General features: G+C 37.5%; 1 protein-coding gene across 1 annotated transcript; it reads right to left on the minus strand.

Annotated features, from left to right (window-relative positions):
• Positions 1 to 136: 136 nt before the first annotated feature.
• FKBP3 (FKBP prolyl isomerase 3) lies at positions 137 to 14,097 on the minus strand. Its single transcript, XM_054592239.1, has 7 exons — positions 13,938 to 14,097; positions 11,240 to 11,341; positions 10,284 to 10,391; positions 4,406 to 4,541; positions 3,680 to 3,747; positions 1,816 to 1,913; positions 137 to 580 (listed from the first exon to the last, which is right to left on the minus strand). The coding sequence occupies exons 1-7, from the start codon at positions 14,043 to 14,045 to the stop codon at positions 526 to 528; spliced, it is 675 nt and encodes a 224-aa protein (XP_054448214.1). The 5' UTR covers positions 14,046 to 14,097; the 3' UTR covers positions 137 to 525.
• Between the last annotated feature and the right edge of the window lie 1,513 nt (positions 14,098 to 15,610).

A 15,610-nucleotide genomic window follows, 5' to 3' on the forward strand; every position in this document is an offset into this window, starting at 1 on the left:
TTTTGAAATATGCTTTTCTTCAATTCAGCTATTATCTTCTTGCCGGAATTTCTTACTTCTATCTTTTTGATTCCTCTCAACCTTTGTGCTTTTGCATTCTAACTATACAGAAATATTTGAAGATTTTAATATGAGTGTCCCTGGAAAAGCCGTCTAGACTGTTACTTCCTGTTTGATGAAATCTTAGTCCTGCTTAACCTAATCAGAACATTAACGTTATTAACAGCAAACATATCAAGATATGGGCATATTTTTATTGAGCCTTTTACTTACAAGATGAGGTAAAAGGAAAATGAGTTCTCCTTAACCAATACTTTACACAAGCTGTAGTAAAATATTTTAAACTTCAGGGATTTATAATGGATTACATTTCTTAAAAGTTTGGGGAGACAGTAAACAAGTTCTAACACAACTCCTTGAATTTTCCGGATGACTCTTCACTTACAATAGTAACCAGCTGTAATTTAGTTTCATGAGTTTCTTCAAGGCCATTGCTGAGGGCTTTAGATCTGAAGCATTGCTATTTCAATCAATATCCACTAATTCCACTTCAAAAATGAGTTTTGCATTTGGTGGAATTCTGTTGAAGTTGTCAAGGTAAATTTGATAAAAATTGCTCCTCTTCTCACTTCCAATAACTTGTGTCTAAAATTAGAGTTATGTAGATATTGGCAATTAATTCCAAAAAATAGGGCATTATAGCTGATTCAGAGGTGAATACATACCAACCTAGTGGTTCCAAACAGATATCTTTGTGAATGGAAATTACAGGCTGACCAGGTGTAGCTTGGACTAGGATCTTTCTTACCTGGATGCCTAACTGCTATACCTAAATTAGCCAACACATAATGAAGACTGTTAGAACTCACAAAATAAAAATAAATAAATAAATAAATCTAGCTGGGTATATGTTAAATCAAAATTTCTATCAGGTAGTACCTGATATTTGTTGTGAATTTTAAGATGCTGAGTTTAGAGAGGAGTGTGACTTCTGTCTGACTGATCTTAAGATGCATTACATCAGAGAGGGAGCTGCAGTTGGCCATCTTACTTTGATAGGCTAAAAAGAGATGATATTTACAAATAATTTTAATTGGTAAGAGTAGAAAGGACTTCCAAAAAATTATTTCTTTTTTTAACTTACTCTTAACTGGTTCAACTAGTTCAATGGGAATGGAAACAACAATAGCTACATGGTAACAAAAGACTACTGTGCCACGTAGCTATTGGATTGTTCTTTTTGGAATGATGTAGAGTCATCTTTTTCTTTTTTGATGTTCATGAACTGGGTCTATCAGGAAAAAAGTTACTGTCACTAGTACTAATCATAAGTGTTTACAGTACCTTGAATCTTGATCGCCTTCATTTCACAACTGGTAATTCCTAACTGATAATTCCCATTTATAATTTCTTAAAATTATACTGTAGCAAAAAATTACCGTGAGCCATATCTGCATCCTATTGTCAATTTGCTAGTCTGTATTGGGCATCCCTTTAACTCCTTCAAGTAAACCCTTCAAACGTTAACAAACCATTCAAAGAGGAAAACAAACCAACAGTTTTAAGTTTTGAAAATTAAGAGCATGGATAAGAGGAAAAACAGGTAGATTCCAGCTTGTATGAATACTTTGTACCAATAGAAAATATTAACTATTGTCTGTGTTGGAGGTGTTGACACAAAAGCATCTAAATGTCAGAAATCTGAACAGGATTCCTGACGTGGAGGTTAACCTAGACAACATCTTTCATACCTTCAGATGATCTTTCTTAGTGTTTTTTTTTCTTTAATTACAAAGGGGAGAAAAAAAAGGATACTTGGCATCAGGCTGTCCTTTCTTTCCATAAGCCCATTCTGGTTCAATCTCCAGTCGAGCCTTTTCTCCTTTACTCATAGTCAAGAGTGCTTCATCCCACTAAAAGCAACAATATAAAGTTAGAAATAATGATTCTCAAAAATACATGCAAAATCAGAAGACAGGCAAGATTCTATACCCCCTCCCCCAAAATTATTACTTGATTTCATTATGTCCTAAGATAATGTCCTTGGATGAGTCCTCAAATCATTGTCCTTTACTTCCTCAATGAAAAAAGGATATCTCAATAATTTTTTTGGTGTAATGCCTCAAATGATATAATGTGAAAGCACTTTTGTAAACTAACATGTGGAAACATTATGGAAACTAGTTTATTGGCACCTTCATAATATTTTTGCTATACTTTTGTATCATAGGGAAAACTTATAAATTCATTTTTATAGGGAAAAACTAACAAGCACTCATTGTAAAACTATCTTAAGATTACCAAATTGTAATAGTGGTGTCATGTTGGTTCCTAAAACAGACTACCTGCTAGAGCATTAATATATTTTGCAGAAGATAAAACCAGTCAAAAGAAATGATAGAGGTTTCTGGGTTGCCACTACATTTTGTCCAACTTTGGATCTTTATACCATTTACCTTAATAAACACAATGAAAGGATATAGAATATATGACTAATACACATTCTGTTGGAATTTAACAGTCACATAAATTTCAAAGGATAATTTGGCACAAACTGGAAATTAGGAATATGGTTAACTAGAAGAAATACACAAGTAAGCAAACTTAGTTATAATAGAAATAGAAAAATAGCTCAACTGGACAAGTAGTTGCTATCAACTTAGTATAATCAAGCAGTGGTAAGGTTATTTTGAATTAAACCTTAAGTTTCAAATTGTATTTTGGGCTCTGGATATGACTAAACCATAATTTCAGTCTTAGTACAAAGTGTAACATACCAAGGATTCTCATAACTGCATTTAAATATGTTTCGGTTATTAATGTTTGATGCTGTGAGTAAAGACAATTCAAAATATTAAGTGGGCCTAGCATGACAACCTGATTCAGTGAAGGTGATAATCGGCTCTATCATTTTACCTCTTGTACACTACAGTGGTCTGGTATAGCTGAAGCCTAACTTCCCTTAATTTCCTTCTGTTATCTCTCATACATAAAGGCTGGTAAAGGCATACTTAGTTTTGAAAGATTTTCTGGTGTTTGAGCCTGGATAGTACGAGATGAGGGCTACAGAACAAACTCTTCCTTTTATTAGTACTTTGGCGGAACAGGTATTTTACCTTTTTTGATCATGTTGTAAGTGGTACAAGAGCCAAATAAGAATTTTTTTTTCCTTTAAGGGAGAAGGGAGGGGGAGAAAGGAGAGAGAGGGAGAAACATTGATCAGCTGCCTCCTGTACGGCACTGACCGGGGATAGAACCTGCAACCTTTTATTGTACAGGCTGAAGCTCCAACCAGCTGAGCCATCTGGCCAAGGCACATCTTACAAGAACCTTAAAGACATTAAAAAAGCCAAACATTCTAAGAAGTACTTTATGAACAAAAATAATAAAAGGGGTAGGTGGGAAGGAAATGTTTGAATCTCTGCTATATTACATGGTTTAACTGTTGTTTATTTAGTCTTTGAACTACCCTGAGTAGTTCAAATACTATGTATTTATAGATGGGGAAACTGAGACACAGATCTTATTAACTTGAGCCAGAACAGTTAGTGATGATAACACTAATTTGTCATACTCCAAAAGCTGTTTCATGATATCCCCAATCTTAATTCTTTATGGCACCATGCCACAAGTAGCATGTGCCAGAAGCTCTAATGATACACTGCCATTTTATACTTACTCCTCTGATAACTTTGCCTATTCCAACCTTAAAACTTAAAGGCTTGGCATTTTTCTTCTTCTTTGAACCTGTAAAACAGATTTTATAACTAATGATGAAATTCCAATGGGAAAATATAGGGATTAAGTCTTTTAACTTGATTTCAGAAAGATCACACTACACATTAAAAATTCAGGAAGCTAGATAATTTATTAAGAAAATTCTGAATGCAAAAAGGGTCTAAATGGGAGACGGGAAGGACCTATATTTACACCACTAAACTAGTACAGTATCCTGCCTTTTACATTAACAAACTATAAAGTCTCACTTTGGGCATTTAACCAAGTTTAGACTACTATGTTTTGCTTTTCAATGGCCAAGAGGTCTTTATTTACCCAGCCAATAAAAGAGTGAACTGAAGACCTCTTTCAAGTAAATCGCAGATGCAAAAGACTTCTGGAAAAAACTCAGCCAAGAGGATAGTACTGCCAACCATCCATCTACAAATACAGGGCCTGGCCAAAATAACGCCTACTTGAGTGTGGTTGGTAGGGTAATAATATGGGTGTAATAATTTATTGTTTTCAAACATTTCACCTAAAATGTCATATGGTGTGCCTGAGTGTGATATTATGTTCCAGATTTACATGCTTATGATTTTGTAATAAAAAAGGGGGGTTATTTGTTCCAGACCTTGTATTTTATAAAGCCTTGAATCCAAAGAGATAAGATTACATTTCCACTTACTTGTTTGAATGTTGGTATCAAAAACAGTTCCATCCTGTAGTGTTCCTGTATACCAGCAGTGAACAACATCTCCCTTTTTGGGGAAGTTAGTTTTATCCCCTTTTTTAAGAACAGATTTTGTATATTTTGGTGGACCCTAAAAACAAAAAGAACACATACATAGAGTTATTAACTCAGGTCCTTTTTTTAGAAGGGCGACAAAGAGAATACTTAATATAGCCACGTGACTTAACTCTGGTCCCAGAGTTTCATAGATTTGGTAATAAACTATTTTGCCTCTAGTTCTCTGCTGAGTTAAAGTCACTATTCCATTTCAAGTCTGTAATGAGAATATTAGTAACTAGGATATTTACATATATTTATGAGCAGAAATGGCTTTATTGGAAGGAAATGGGGACTTGGGGGACAGACTGAGGCTGGAGGAGCAGAGGAGCAGAAGGATAAGAACAGGAAGCATCACAGATGCATTTTTTTACTGTATTTTTCCCCCAGTACCATTTATCCCCCTTATACTCTCTTCCACCTCTACCTGCCCCCTCCTCCCATAACCACCACACTGTTGTTCCTGTCTTTGAGTACTTTTGTTTTGCTCCATCCCTCCATCCCACAGAGCTGTCAGACTGCTCTCTCAGTCAAGATATTTCTAATTTAATTTTTAAAAACTTCTAGCTTCTTTGGAAACCAATGTTCTTTTCAGAAGATACTGTTAATTATTCAACAAACTATAAATATAAAATGAATTCAGTTATTTCCCAAGGTGAGAAATATTTACTATTCCTATAAAATCATAAGGCATTAAATAAAGCATTATGACATTTTCTTGATTTGAATGGTTTTAGCACCAATAATTGACATTACCAAATATTTTTATTGTGTCTAATTGAAATGAATACAACAATGTGCATTTGTTTCTGAACTTGAAGTTCACACAATAAATGGGATTACTTATAGACAGTACCATAACTAGAATATTTCCTAGAAGCAGGATAATATACAGACATTTAATAGTATAAAACATTTAGTAATGCGAAGGAAATACAAGATATTAAACATCTATTGTTTATCAGTCACTTAGAACAACATTCCACTTAATCCTTAAAATCCTCTGAAGAAGGTACCACTTGCATTTTTGCAGATGAGGACACCTACATACAGGGAATTTATGCAGCAGAGCTAACAAGTAGTAGAGAATGAATACAGATTTGGTTTTGTCTGAATCCAAAGGCCCTGTGCTTTCCACTAGACACTATACCAAAATACTGTAAGTAACAGTGATAATGATAATTAACCTCTATTGATGTTAACAGTTAAAATAGTTAACATCTATTGAATACCACCCTTATTTGCCAGGCACTATTCCAAATGCCTTATATAAATTAACTTTGCGATCACTTTATATTTATTTTTTTCTGTTTTTTAATTACAGTTTATATTCAATATTATATTAGTTTCAGGTGTACACCAAAGTATATAGACTACCATAAACTTCACAGAGTGATATCCCTGATATTTCAGGTACCCACCTGGCACCACACAATTATTACAGTATTATTGACTATATTTCCTGTGCCATATTTTACATCCCTGTGACTAATTTGTAATAAATTGACTTTCAATTTTCACTTCCACAAGAGGCAGCTACTGTTATCCCTATTTTGTGGATAAGGAGACAAGGACAGAATGGTTAAATAACTTGCAAGGTCCTATAGGTCCTAGGTGGCTGAGCAGGACTGGAAACCAAGCAGCTTGGCCATAAAGCCCATGCTCTTAACCATTTAAACTACAAGTCACTTTCTTATGTCAATTCAATTTCACAGCAGTCTGACCATCTTTCCCCTATCTTTCATGTAAAGAGTAAGGCTTGGATAGGGTAAAAAACCCTGTCCACTTCAGAGTAAGATTAGCACTTTGAAATAAAGCTAGCCTGCCACCCCAAATCAAGTCAGTCACATCCTATAGCTTGAGTACAATGTGCATTATAAAACTAAACTTTAACTTCCTCCTTGACACTCCCACTGCAAGCCTGTTTTATGGTACTAAAAATGGTCAGGTGTCTACTGGTAGCAGTGTTATAGGCTGCAATTCTTTTGGAATGCAATTTAAAGATGTTCAGAGTGTTATAAATATGCTCAAGAAGTAATACGAAACTTAGGAAAAAATATTTATGTAGCTATCCAGTACAGTGCTATACATAATAGTAAAATAACCACACATTTTATGGTAATACTTTTTTTTAATAATATTGGAAAATTCTTACATTATGTGAAAAATCAATAGTTCTAACTATAGTAAAATCATAACTTTAAAGATATGCATAATTATTAAAGAAAAGATTCTGAATTAAATATATTCATTTCTAGGTTTTAAATTATGTAATCTATCATTCTGTTTTGTATTTAAAAATAGCATGTTATTTTTGTATCAGAAAAAGTTTAAAAAACACAATAACTTGACAAAAATCTAGTAACCTAAGCCCCAAATTGGAAAATTATTTTAATTAAAAAATTTAAAAGCTACAAAATAAGAGTGACTACATATATTCCACTGTTTCCCTATTTGTTGTTCCAAGCGGGATGGGCATGTTGTATTATCTACATTGAGGTCCTAGAATAACAACTCAAACACACATTAAATTGGTGGTTATGGTTCAATCTTAATGGTGAAGGTGCCAGTTTGCACACTGATAGCCTGCATTTCAGTGTATCACAAAGTGTCTTTTATGGATCACTCATTCCTTGGCATTGCCACTGTTAGAAGAAAAGGAATCTAATGTAATCAGGTTTGGAAAACACAATGTCAAAGTTAACTGCAAGGATCTGGTTGGCTCATGTTGAGAAGTTACATTAGCCCTGGCTGATGTGGCTCAGTGGCCGGAGTGCCAGCCTGCTAACCAAAGAGTTGCGGTTTAATTCCCAGTCAGGGCACATGCCTGGGTTGCAGGCCAGGTCCCCAGTAGGGGGTGCACGAGAGGCAACCACACATTGATGATTCTCTCCCCTTTTCTCCCTCCCTTCCCCTCTAAAAGGAAAAAAAATTAAAAACAAAACACCTGTTAATTCTTTAAAAAAACAAAGTCACATCAGTTCCAAGGCTGTCCTTCCTGGGGAGTTATATGCTTGAACCCAGCTCTTAGGTAGTTTCTTGGCCTTGCAGCAATTTCATAGTCCAAAGTGATAAAAAGAGCTATATTCTCAAGATTGGGTCTGACCTAGGTAGGTAATTCTAGACCCAGAGATAAAGAGATATTGAGTGTAATCATTCAATTGCAATTAAATGGATCACATCATAGCCAATGAAAATGAGACTATATTACATAATTTTTATTCAAGAAATATTTGAGCATGTTCTGTGTTAGATACTAGATAAATGTAGGTAAGTTTGCAGGCATGGTCTTGGCCCTCACTCTATCAGAGAATATAGACAAACATAGTTACATGTATTATGAGAACTGTAGAGGAAGCACAGGATGCTATGGTAGGAATGAGACAGTGACTTAACCCAGTAGAGGTCAGAGGCTGGTAGAAATTACATTGAAGTAATATTTGAACTGAATCATAAAAGACAAGAGAGGATTATTCAGATGATAGAGGGAAGGTTTACAATAGAGAACAGCATTTTCATAGCAGGGAGGAGCAAGAAAATAGTATAGTCTGCAAGGAAGGAATGGAGAGAATGGTATGAAACGAGGATGGAAAGATAAGCCAATGCCTGTTAATCTGGGTTTTCATCCTCAGGTCACTGAGCAGCCAATTAAAGAGCTTCCAAGATGCCCTGGCTGGGTGCCTCAGTGGGAGTGTCATCCTGTACACAAAAGGGTTGCAGGTTTGATTCCCAGTCAGGGTACATACTTAGTATACCTAGTTGAGGGTTTGATCTGTGATCAGGGTGTGCAAGGGAGGAAACAGATCTATGGGTCCCCCTGCCCAAATCAGTAAACATATTCTTGGGTGAGGATTTTTTTTTTTTAAAAAAAGAAACCTTCCAAGAAATAAGTTACAGAATTGGACTTGTGTTTTAAACAGATCACTGTGATCCAGTGTGAGGAATAGATAAGGAATCAAAGATGGAAGTGGGGAAAAGGTATTTGGTAGTCTAAGTCTACACTGGGGTGCTGAAAGTGAGGATAACAAAAGATGAATGGGTTTGAGATACATGTATAGAGAATCAACAGAATTTGGTGATGATTAAACGTGAGAGTTCAAAAGGATGACACTCAAGTTTTTTGCCTGAGTACTTTCACAGTCATTTCTGTCGTGTGTGAGTTCCTACCCCGGCTTATATGGGGTGGGCAAAAGTTGTTTGTTTTTTGTGAGTACATGAAACAAAGTTTATTCCCGTGCTATTATTTTATTAGAGCATGAACCTACTTTTGCCCACCTTTGCGCACTCTCTCTTGTCCAGTATTCATTCATATTAACAAACTTTCCTCAACAATTATTAATAGTTTATGTATGCAGTGTGATGGGGAATTGAGTGAGGGATACTGAAAAATTTGCCAAGTAGCAGTGAAACTAGAAAACATGCTTGGATGATGTTGAATATGACCTTATACCACCCCATTAAACATTCTTATCATTATTTTTCCACACAGTGTGCAGTCCCAAAGCATGAACAGGGAGCAGATAGCAGGAATCAGCAAAGTACTGGCCAAAAGGCTATGCACTCCAGGTGTTAGGAAGATGATGAGAGCATATAATTGGGCTCAGGCTGGCCAGTTAAATGAAATGAAATGAAATGAAATGAAATGAAAGAAGTCTTAAAGAAAAGGGTATAGTTTAGGACCCTCACAAGATCTCTTTAGGTTGTCTCCAGCCCTTACAGCCTTTTACTTTTATTTGTAACTTTTTTGTTAACCTTTTAATGATATACATACTGTCTGCTGCCTCATACCTTCCTTAGTCTCATTTTCTGGAAGATAAACTATGTGGTCAATTGCTTTTGCAACCCTTTTAGTAACTATTATACCTCTACTTACCTTATTAGCTACTCAGTATTTGTCTAGTATAACATTTATCAAATAATATTGTGATAAACTTCAAAATTGTTTTGTGTGTGCATATTCATAAACATTAATGTTTGCTTTTCAATCAATAGGAAAAGATTATGCAAATTAACTAGCTTTAGTCATAAAACATTTATACTTCTATACCTGATCTTATTCTCTTTCCATTAATACCCAAATGCTACCCCTTATCAACACGCTACATCTCTTTACAACCACTACTACTACTATTATTATATCATCATCACTGTTACTAAGACTACTGGGAATGAGTAAGCTTAGTTTAGATATTATCAGAAGTGTCAAGATTGTAATCAGCTGAGCTCTACTAGGCTGTTCTAAGAGCTGTCCTTAGCTCCACAAAGGCTATCCATTTGCAGAAATGATTTTATCTGGTTCTTTAAACCTGTGTACCAAAATATAAAACCTGGGTTGGGGAAGATGAGAAGATGAACTCACACCCTGCAGCCTGGACTATTTCTATTGCCAAGGACAACACGTACATTCAGAAAAGCTAAAAATCAAAATGAAGTTTTTTTCACTGAGTCCAACTTGGCTATAGAATCAGGACCTTAAAATAGCTTTGACAGCTCAGAAGTTCTGGTGAGACACAGAGGCAATATAAAATACAAAGCTAGAGTTAACTCCCAAAAGGCTTCCTGACGTTACAGCACTATTTCTTATGCTTCCCCATTCTCCCTTAGGCCTTTTTTCTGATTCAGTAACACCTAATGGAGATACATTCCAAATCGGCATTTGGCTCCCTGTTAAGTGGCCATACCCAACTACCTATCATTATTAGAAATCGGCGCTGTAAATAAAATACTTTTTCTCAAATTCCCATGAGACCCAAATAAGAAAGTATTATATACATACCTCATCCAGAGTCTCTTCAGACTTGGTTTCTTTGGGTTTATCTTCATTAAGTTTCACATTTTTCACCTGCTCGGACACTTTACTTATACTTTCAGTACCCTTGAAACGCTGTAAGGAAAATATTCTGTTTTTCATATTCAGGACTGGCTAAAAGCTAGGAGAGACCTCTAGATATTTAGCTTTTCAAATAAACATCTGCCTGCACCATGAATAGAAACTTGTAAAAAGAAAGAATCTTATGTTAAGCATTTTAATCACCAAATTATGATCCTCAAACCATCTCATAATATGAATTCCGAAACAACCATGACTTAGAGATATGAATACGATTCAAATAACTCTTTAATATTTTCCATGGAAGATGGTCATTTCATAGTGAACACACATTGGGGAATTTCTTAAAATTTGTTTTTCTAAAGGCTAAGCATAAGTGTAACAGACATTCAGTTTATTAATGAAATGGAACTGCCCTGACCCATGTGGCTCCCTTGGTTGGTCATCACCCCAAAGCAAAAGGTCACCAATTTGATTCCCAGTCAGGACAGCTGCCCAGGTTGTGGGCTCAGTCCCTGGATGGGGAGTGTATGAGAGGCAATCAATCTTTGTTTCCAGCATCGATGTTTCTCTGCCTCTCTTTGTTCCTCCCTTTCCCTCTCTTTAAAAATAAATAAATAAGAAATGGAACTTCGGATTTATAATTTTCGGTACCTTTAAGGATTGGTTGTCTTAAACTACTGGGGAATTATTTTAAAAATCTGGTCCTTTTCAAAATATAAAAACATCCTGCTCAATTGCAGATGAGCCTCACTAGATTTGACAGCCTCTCCATTTATGGTTACAGTTAAAAATTGCAGGTGTAAAAACTTGCAACATATTCTACAAATAAATGCATTCAGACTTATTTTGGGGAATATCCAAAATATGATACTCTGGCAATAAAATATAACAATACTCACCTTACTTTCAAAAAGGTGGTTATAGGCTGTAACCAAATGGTCCTTGTTAGCTGTCTTGGCCACATTTTTAATATTTCCTAATAACTTATGTTCTGCAAGAAACTACCAAGAAAAAAGCTGGTTAGTCAAAATAATTTCCCTCATACAAGGGTCTAAAATTACAAAATGATCCTTTATGTTAGTAATTGTTTTCAATACTATTAATGATAGAAAAAATGAAATACTGTATTTTATATCCTACATCATAACAACAACAACAAAAGGTTTATGGAGATTGAAAAACCCCATTGGGTACGTACAAGACTGGAACTGTAAGTATTTTGTATGGGTCACACTGGTGTATACTAATTGTTTTTCCATCATAGAACTCACAGAAAAGCACATTTATACAGCAAGCACACTTTGGTAACTGGGTGAAGCTGCTCCTGGCATAATGGGAGCCTCCAGCAATATTGGGCACAGCTATCTTGAAATTTGTAACCCATTCTTGGTAGACTGAGAAGCACCATTACACAATGCTGGATATACTGTGGCTAAGTTTATGGGCTGTGGAGTTAGAACATCTGGGTTAAAATCCTAGCTGATTTCAGACAAGGGGCTAAGGTTTCCTAGAGTCCATTTCTGTAACATAGTGGAAGATTAACAGCAGCATGTATTTATCAGCAGGTTGTTGTAAGGATAATCCACAATAAAATCACCTTTCTCTCAAACATAAGACTAAGTTGGCAGATGTAAATCAAAATACTATTGAAATATCAAGCCATCAAAATTCCTTAATTTCAAGTCAAAATCATGTAATGGGGATTTTAATAATTTTGTTTATTTTGCTTCCTTTTTTGCCTGTGGTCCTTGATTCCCATTTTCTTTCTTTCTCAGTTGTTACTCTGACTCTTAGCCTTTTGATCAGTTAGAAATTTTAACACTATTTTTTCTCTGCTTTTTCTCTACCACCTCTAAATGATAATGGCTGATGTGGAAAGGCCATTTTGGTTAAAAAGAAGTAATCAGTTACTTTAGCACCCTTGTGATTTCTTTAGCAAAATTCCAGATAAACACCCAAAATATAAACATCTCCTTGACACCTTATTAGCAATAAACTGGTGATTGCCAAATATATTAGGTTTAAGTATGTGAATAAACACTGGAGAATAGACACTTTAAAATATTATAAAAGTACTCTGAGCCCTGGATAGCGTGGCTCAGTGGGTTGAGTGCTGGCCTGCAAACCAAAGGGTCACTGGTTCAATTCCCAGCCAGGGCACATGCCTTGGTTGTGGGCCAGGTCCCCAGCTGGAGGCGAGCGAGAAGCAACCAATCTCTTCTTCTCACTCGTGGATGTTTCCCACTTTCTCCCTTCCTTTCTCTCTCTCTAAAAATAAATAAAGTATTGGAAAAAAAATAAAGGTGACTTTAAAAAAAAGTATTTTGATATTCCAAGTCTCTTGATATTGGCTAGTTTTACATTCCACATTGGGATGATTTGTTTTTATAAGAATTTGATCAGGTACAGTATCGACATGTTAATAAATAATATGCCTACTCTATTCTAGTGTTTAACTGAAGTATGAATTGGCTTAAAATAATTCCACTAAAATGGTAAGATGGTATAAAATGGTATCCCTGTAGCAAGGTCTTTCCCTTTTCATCCTTGTGTTCCCAGACACTGAGCATAGTTCTTGCTATAAATATATAAATATTTGCTGATGTCAAGATGCTTATCCAGGAGCACGGAGATGGGAGTTGGAGAATAATTTTATCTCCCCTTCAAGACCTCTCAAAGTGAAAAACTACAATCTTCTTAAAGGAATCCACAAACAATATTTCTAAATGCTAGTTTAGAACCTAAATTAAAAAACTAGAGAACAGGATACAGACTGCTCCTTCTATTTCTGATAGTGGGCTATGCCTCGGGCATAACAAATTGTACAGTCGTCCAACAATTTAAGAGGTACGAACGGTCTTAATTTCCGAAGGAAAAAAAATCTGACGAAAATAACTTGTGACAACAGATGATAGTTATGATGGAGACTGCTGAAAAATACAGGGCGTACACTATAAAGAACGCCAAATAGATTTCTTAGTTCGTAACAATGGGAGACAGCTGTACATAAATTGTTCATTAACTCCCCAGTATAAGAGTGAAAAGGTCATTTAAAGGGTCCATGTTTTTAAAAAGCTAAATCGAAATCTACAAATTTAAACAAATCATACGCAATAGTGTTCAGTATTAATAACTGATGAGAAATTCAAGGCGCACCCATCGTTCCCACAGAAATCCTATCCTTTCCCATTTCCCTAACAGCCCGCACTCCTTGTTGTGCTCTCATCCAAGCCCCCAGGCACTCATCCTCCCACCCCCTCCAACGTCCCCACGCTTCGCCTCAGCTGCCAGTATCTCCAGGGTTCCTTTTTTTTTCCATGGCCTCCATCCTCACTTAAGGATCCCAATGTGGTTTTAACTCTGCGATTGCTGCCTGCGAGCCCCAAACGGTAACGCTGCTCCACCCGACCAAAGAGGGCCGGCTGGAGGGGCGGGAGCGTGGCTCCCAGCGCACGCGAGGCCTCTCCGGCCTTCCAGGCCACCAGCCGCAGGACAACGAGGGCGGGGGGTCGGAGGAATACAGAATGTACGGACAGCTACGGGGGGACGAGACGTCCCTCGGCCGCACCAGCCCGGCCGCCCCGCCGCCTCTGGTACCGAATCTGAACCGTGGTCCTGTAGAAACTTGATAATGTCCTTCTTGGGAAGCTGCTCGCTGCGCAGCTGCTCCACGGTCCAGGCCCGCTGTGGAACGGCTGCCGCCATCTTCCCCCGCCGCCTCTGCTTTACTGAGCCGGCCCGCCTGGGTTTGGCATCGCCCCGCCCACGGGGCGTGGGTGGCCCCCCATCGCTAAAATGGAGGGGGCAGGGTCATTGCACCGCCCCTCGGGATTGGGGCCGGTCCTTTGAGTGACGTGGAGGCTGTGCCTTGAAGGCTTCTTTGTTAAATCCGGGTAAAAACCCAACCGATGTGGCCTTTAAGATTGCAAGCTGCCATCAACTCTTAATTGGAGTCTCTGTGATGGTAGTTATATTTACCACGGGTTACCCACACTTGTTTTGTACCGACGGCTGTTATGCCTTTAAAGGCTATATCCTGTTATAAACAGAGTTGAGTCATCTAATCTCAGTTTTTCTAGTTCTAGCCTAATGTTCTCACCTAAATTGACTCAGTCCTTGTCCATCGGCACAACCCATATCCGACCATCTCCCTTTAGAGACTAACACAAATGAAACTAAAATAAATCTGTCCCTTTCCCCCTAAAAAAAACCACACACAAACACAAGAGAAACAGTTTGTCAAAGCAAATTTAGAACTTTACCAAATGAAACAACTTGGTGATGAAGGTGACATTATTAACATTCAAAACACCTCATAATATGTCTGTACTTTTGCTCAAAATACAAGCAATCAGATTTACAGAAGTCTCTAGATTTGGAGTGAAGACTGAGGTAGAAAGCTATTGCTAGAGCACTCTCCCTCTGGGGAGCTGCCCTTGCGTTTTCTGTCCTCTTCTTTTCACCCAGGGGCATTACTTTTACCTTTCTGTCTCCTAAGCTCCAAGGGACCCTTCTTTTGCCTCTCTACTTTTTTCCAGAGCCCATTTCTTCTATAGATCACTTCTACCTCTGGGACTTTCTAAATAACTTTCCTTTTGTAGTTTGAGTCTTGGCTCTGAATTCGTTCTTAGCCAGAACTCAAGTATGAGGTTGCTGAAGAGTCTGTCTCACTCTGTTACCAGATAGGGGGCCTGGGCCTGAATGGGTCTGCTTAGGACCAGCTAGTAGTATGTGGCTTCTCACCTTCATGTAGGAAAGATTTCAAACATGCGTCCAGGTGACTATGAGGGTAGTCTTATTGAAACTGGGGTCAGTGAGACGATGAAGGGCCGAGTGCAGAAAAAGCAACAGGACAGAACTAGGCTGGGTTTCCTTAACTCACTGGAAAATCACAGAAAAGTGGGCCTTAAGGAGAGGTTCAGGGGGTTAGCTGGGGACAAACTGCTGCTGCCCATTTCTCCCCTGGTTGCAAGTCTTGTGGGGTCCTTTAGAGTTTAGGAAATGGGAACCTGTGGAGAATGAAGAGAGGGAAAACGAGGGAAAAGGGATTGGCTTGCTGCTCCTTGAGACAGAGAGAGAGCTCGCAAGGCCATTTGTCTTGAGGCCTTTGTCTCTCTTTCGCAGGCGGGAATCTCAGGGGCAGTCTCGAGGAGGATTTCCACAGAATATTAATCAGTTTTCCAGGTGTGCTCTTTCAGGATCCTGGTCACCATTGATTGCTTGGCGCCAGGGCAGGGGGGTCATTAGTCATTGTAGCTGGTCCTGATATT

The sequence above is a fragment of the Pteronotus mesoamericanus genome, unplaced genomic scaffold (assembly GCF_021234165.1).
Source record: "Pteronotus mesoamericanus isolate MK-2021 breed Mesoamerican mustached bat unplaced genomic scaffold, CSHL_Meso_final contig_100, whole genome shotgun sequence".
Taxonomy (NCBI): domain Eukaryota; kingdom Metazoa; phylum Chordata; class Mammalia; order Chiroptera; family Mormoopidae; genus Pteronotus; species Pteronotus mesoamericanus.

What these genes read in the sequence shown, in the direction of transcription:
- FKBP3 (XM_054592239.1), bottom strand. Translation starts at nt 14,045, where the DNA reads ATGGCGGCAGCCGTTCCACAGCGGGCCTGGACCGTGGAGCAGCTGCGC. An exon ending in AGGACCACGGTTCAGATTCG is followed by an intron (nt 11,342 to 13,937) that starts GTACCAGAGGCG and finishes TTTTCTTGGTAG; the next exon opens with TTTCTTGCAGAACATAAGTT. An exon ending in AAAGGACAGCCTGATGCCAA is followed by an intron (nt 581 to 1,815) that starts GTATCCTTTTTT and finishes CAACTTCAACAG; the next exon opens with AATTCCACCAAATGCAAAAC.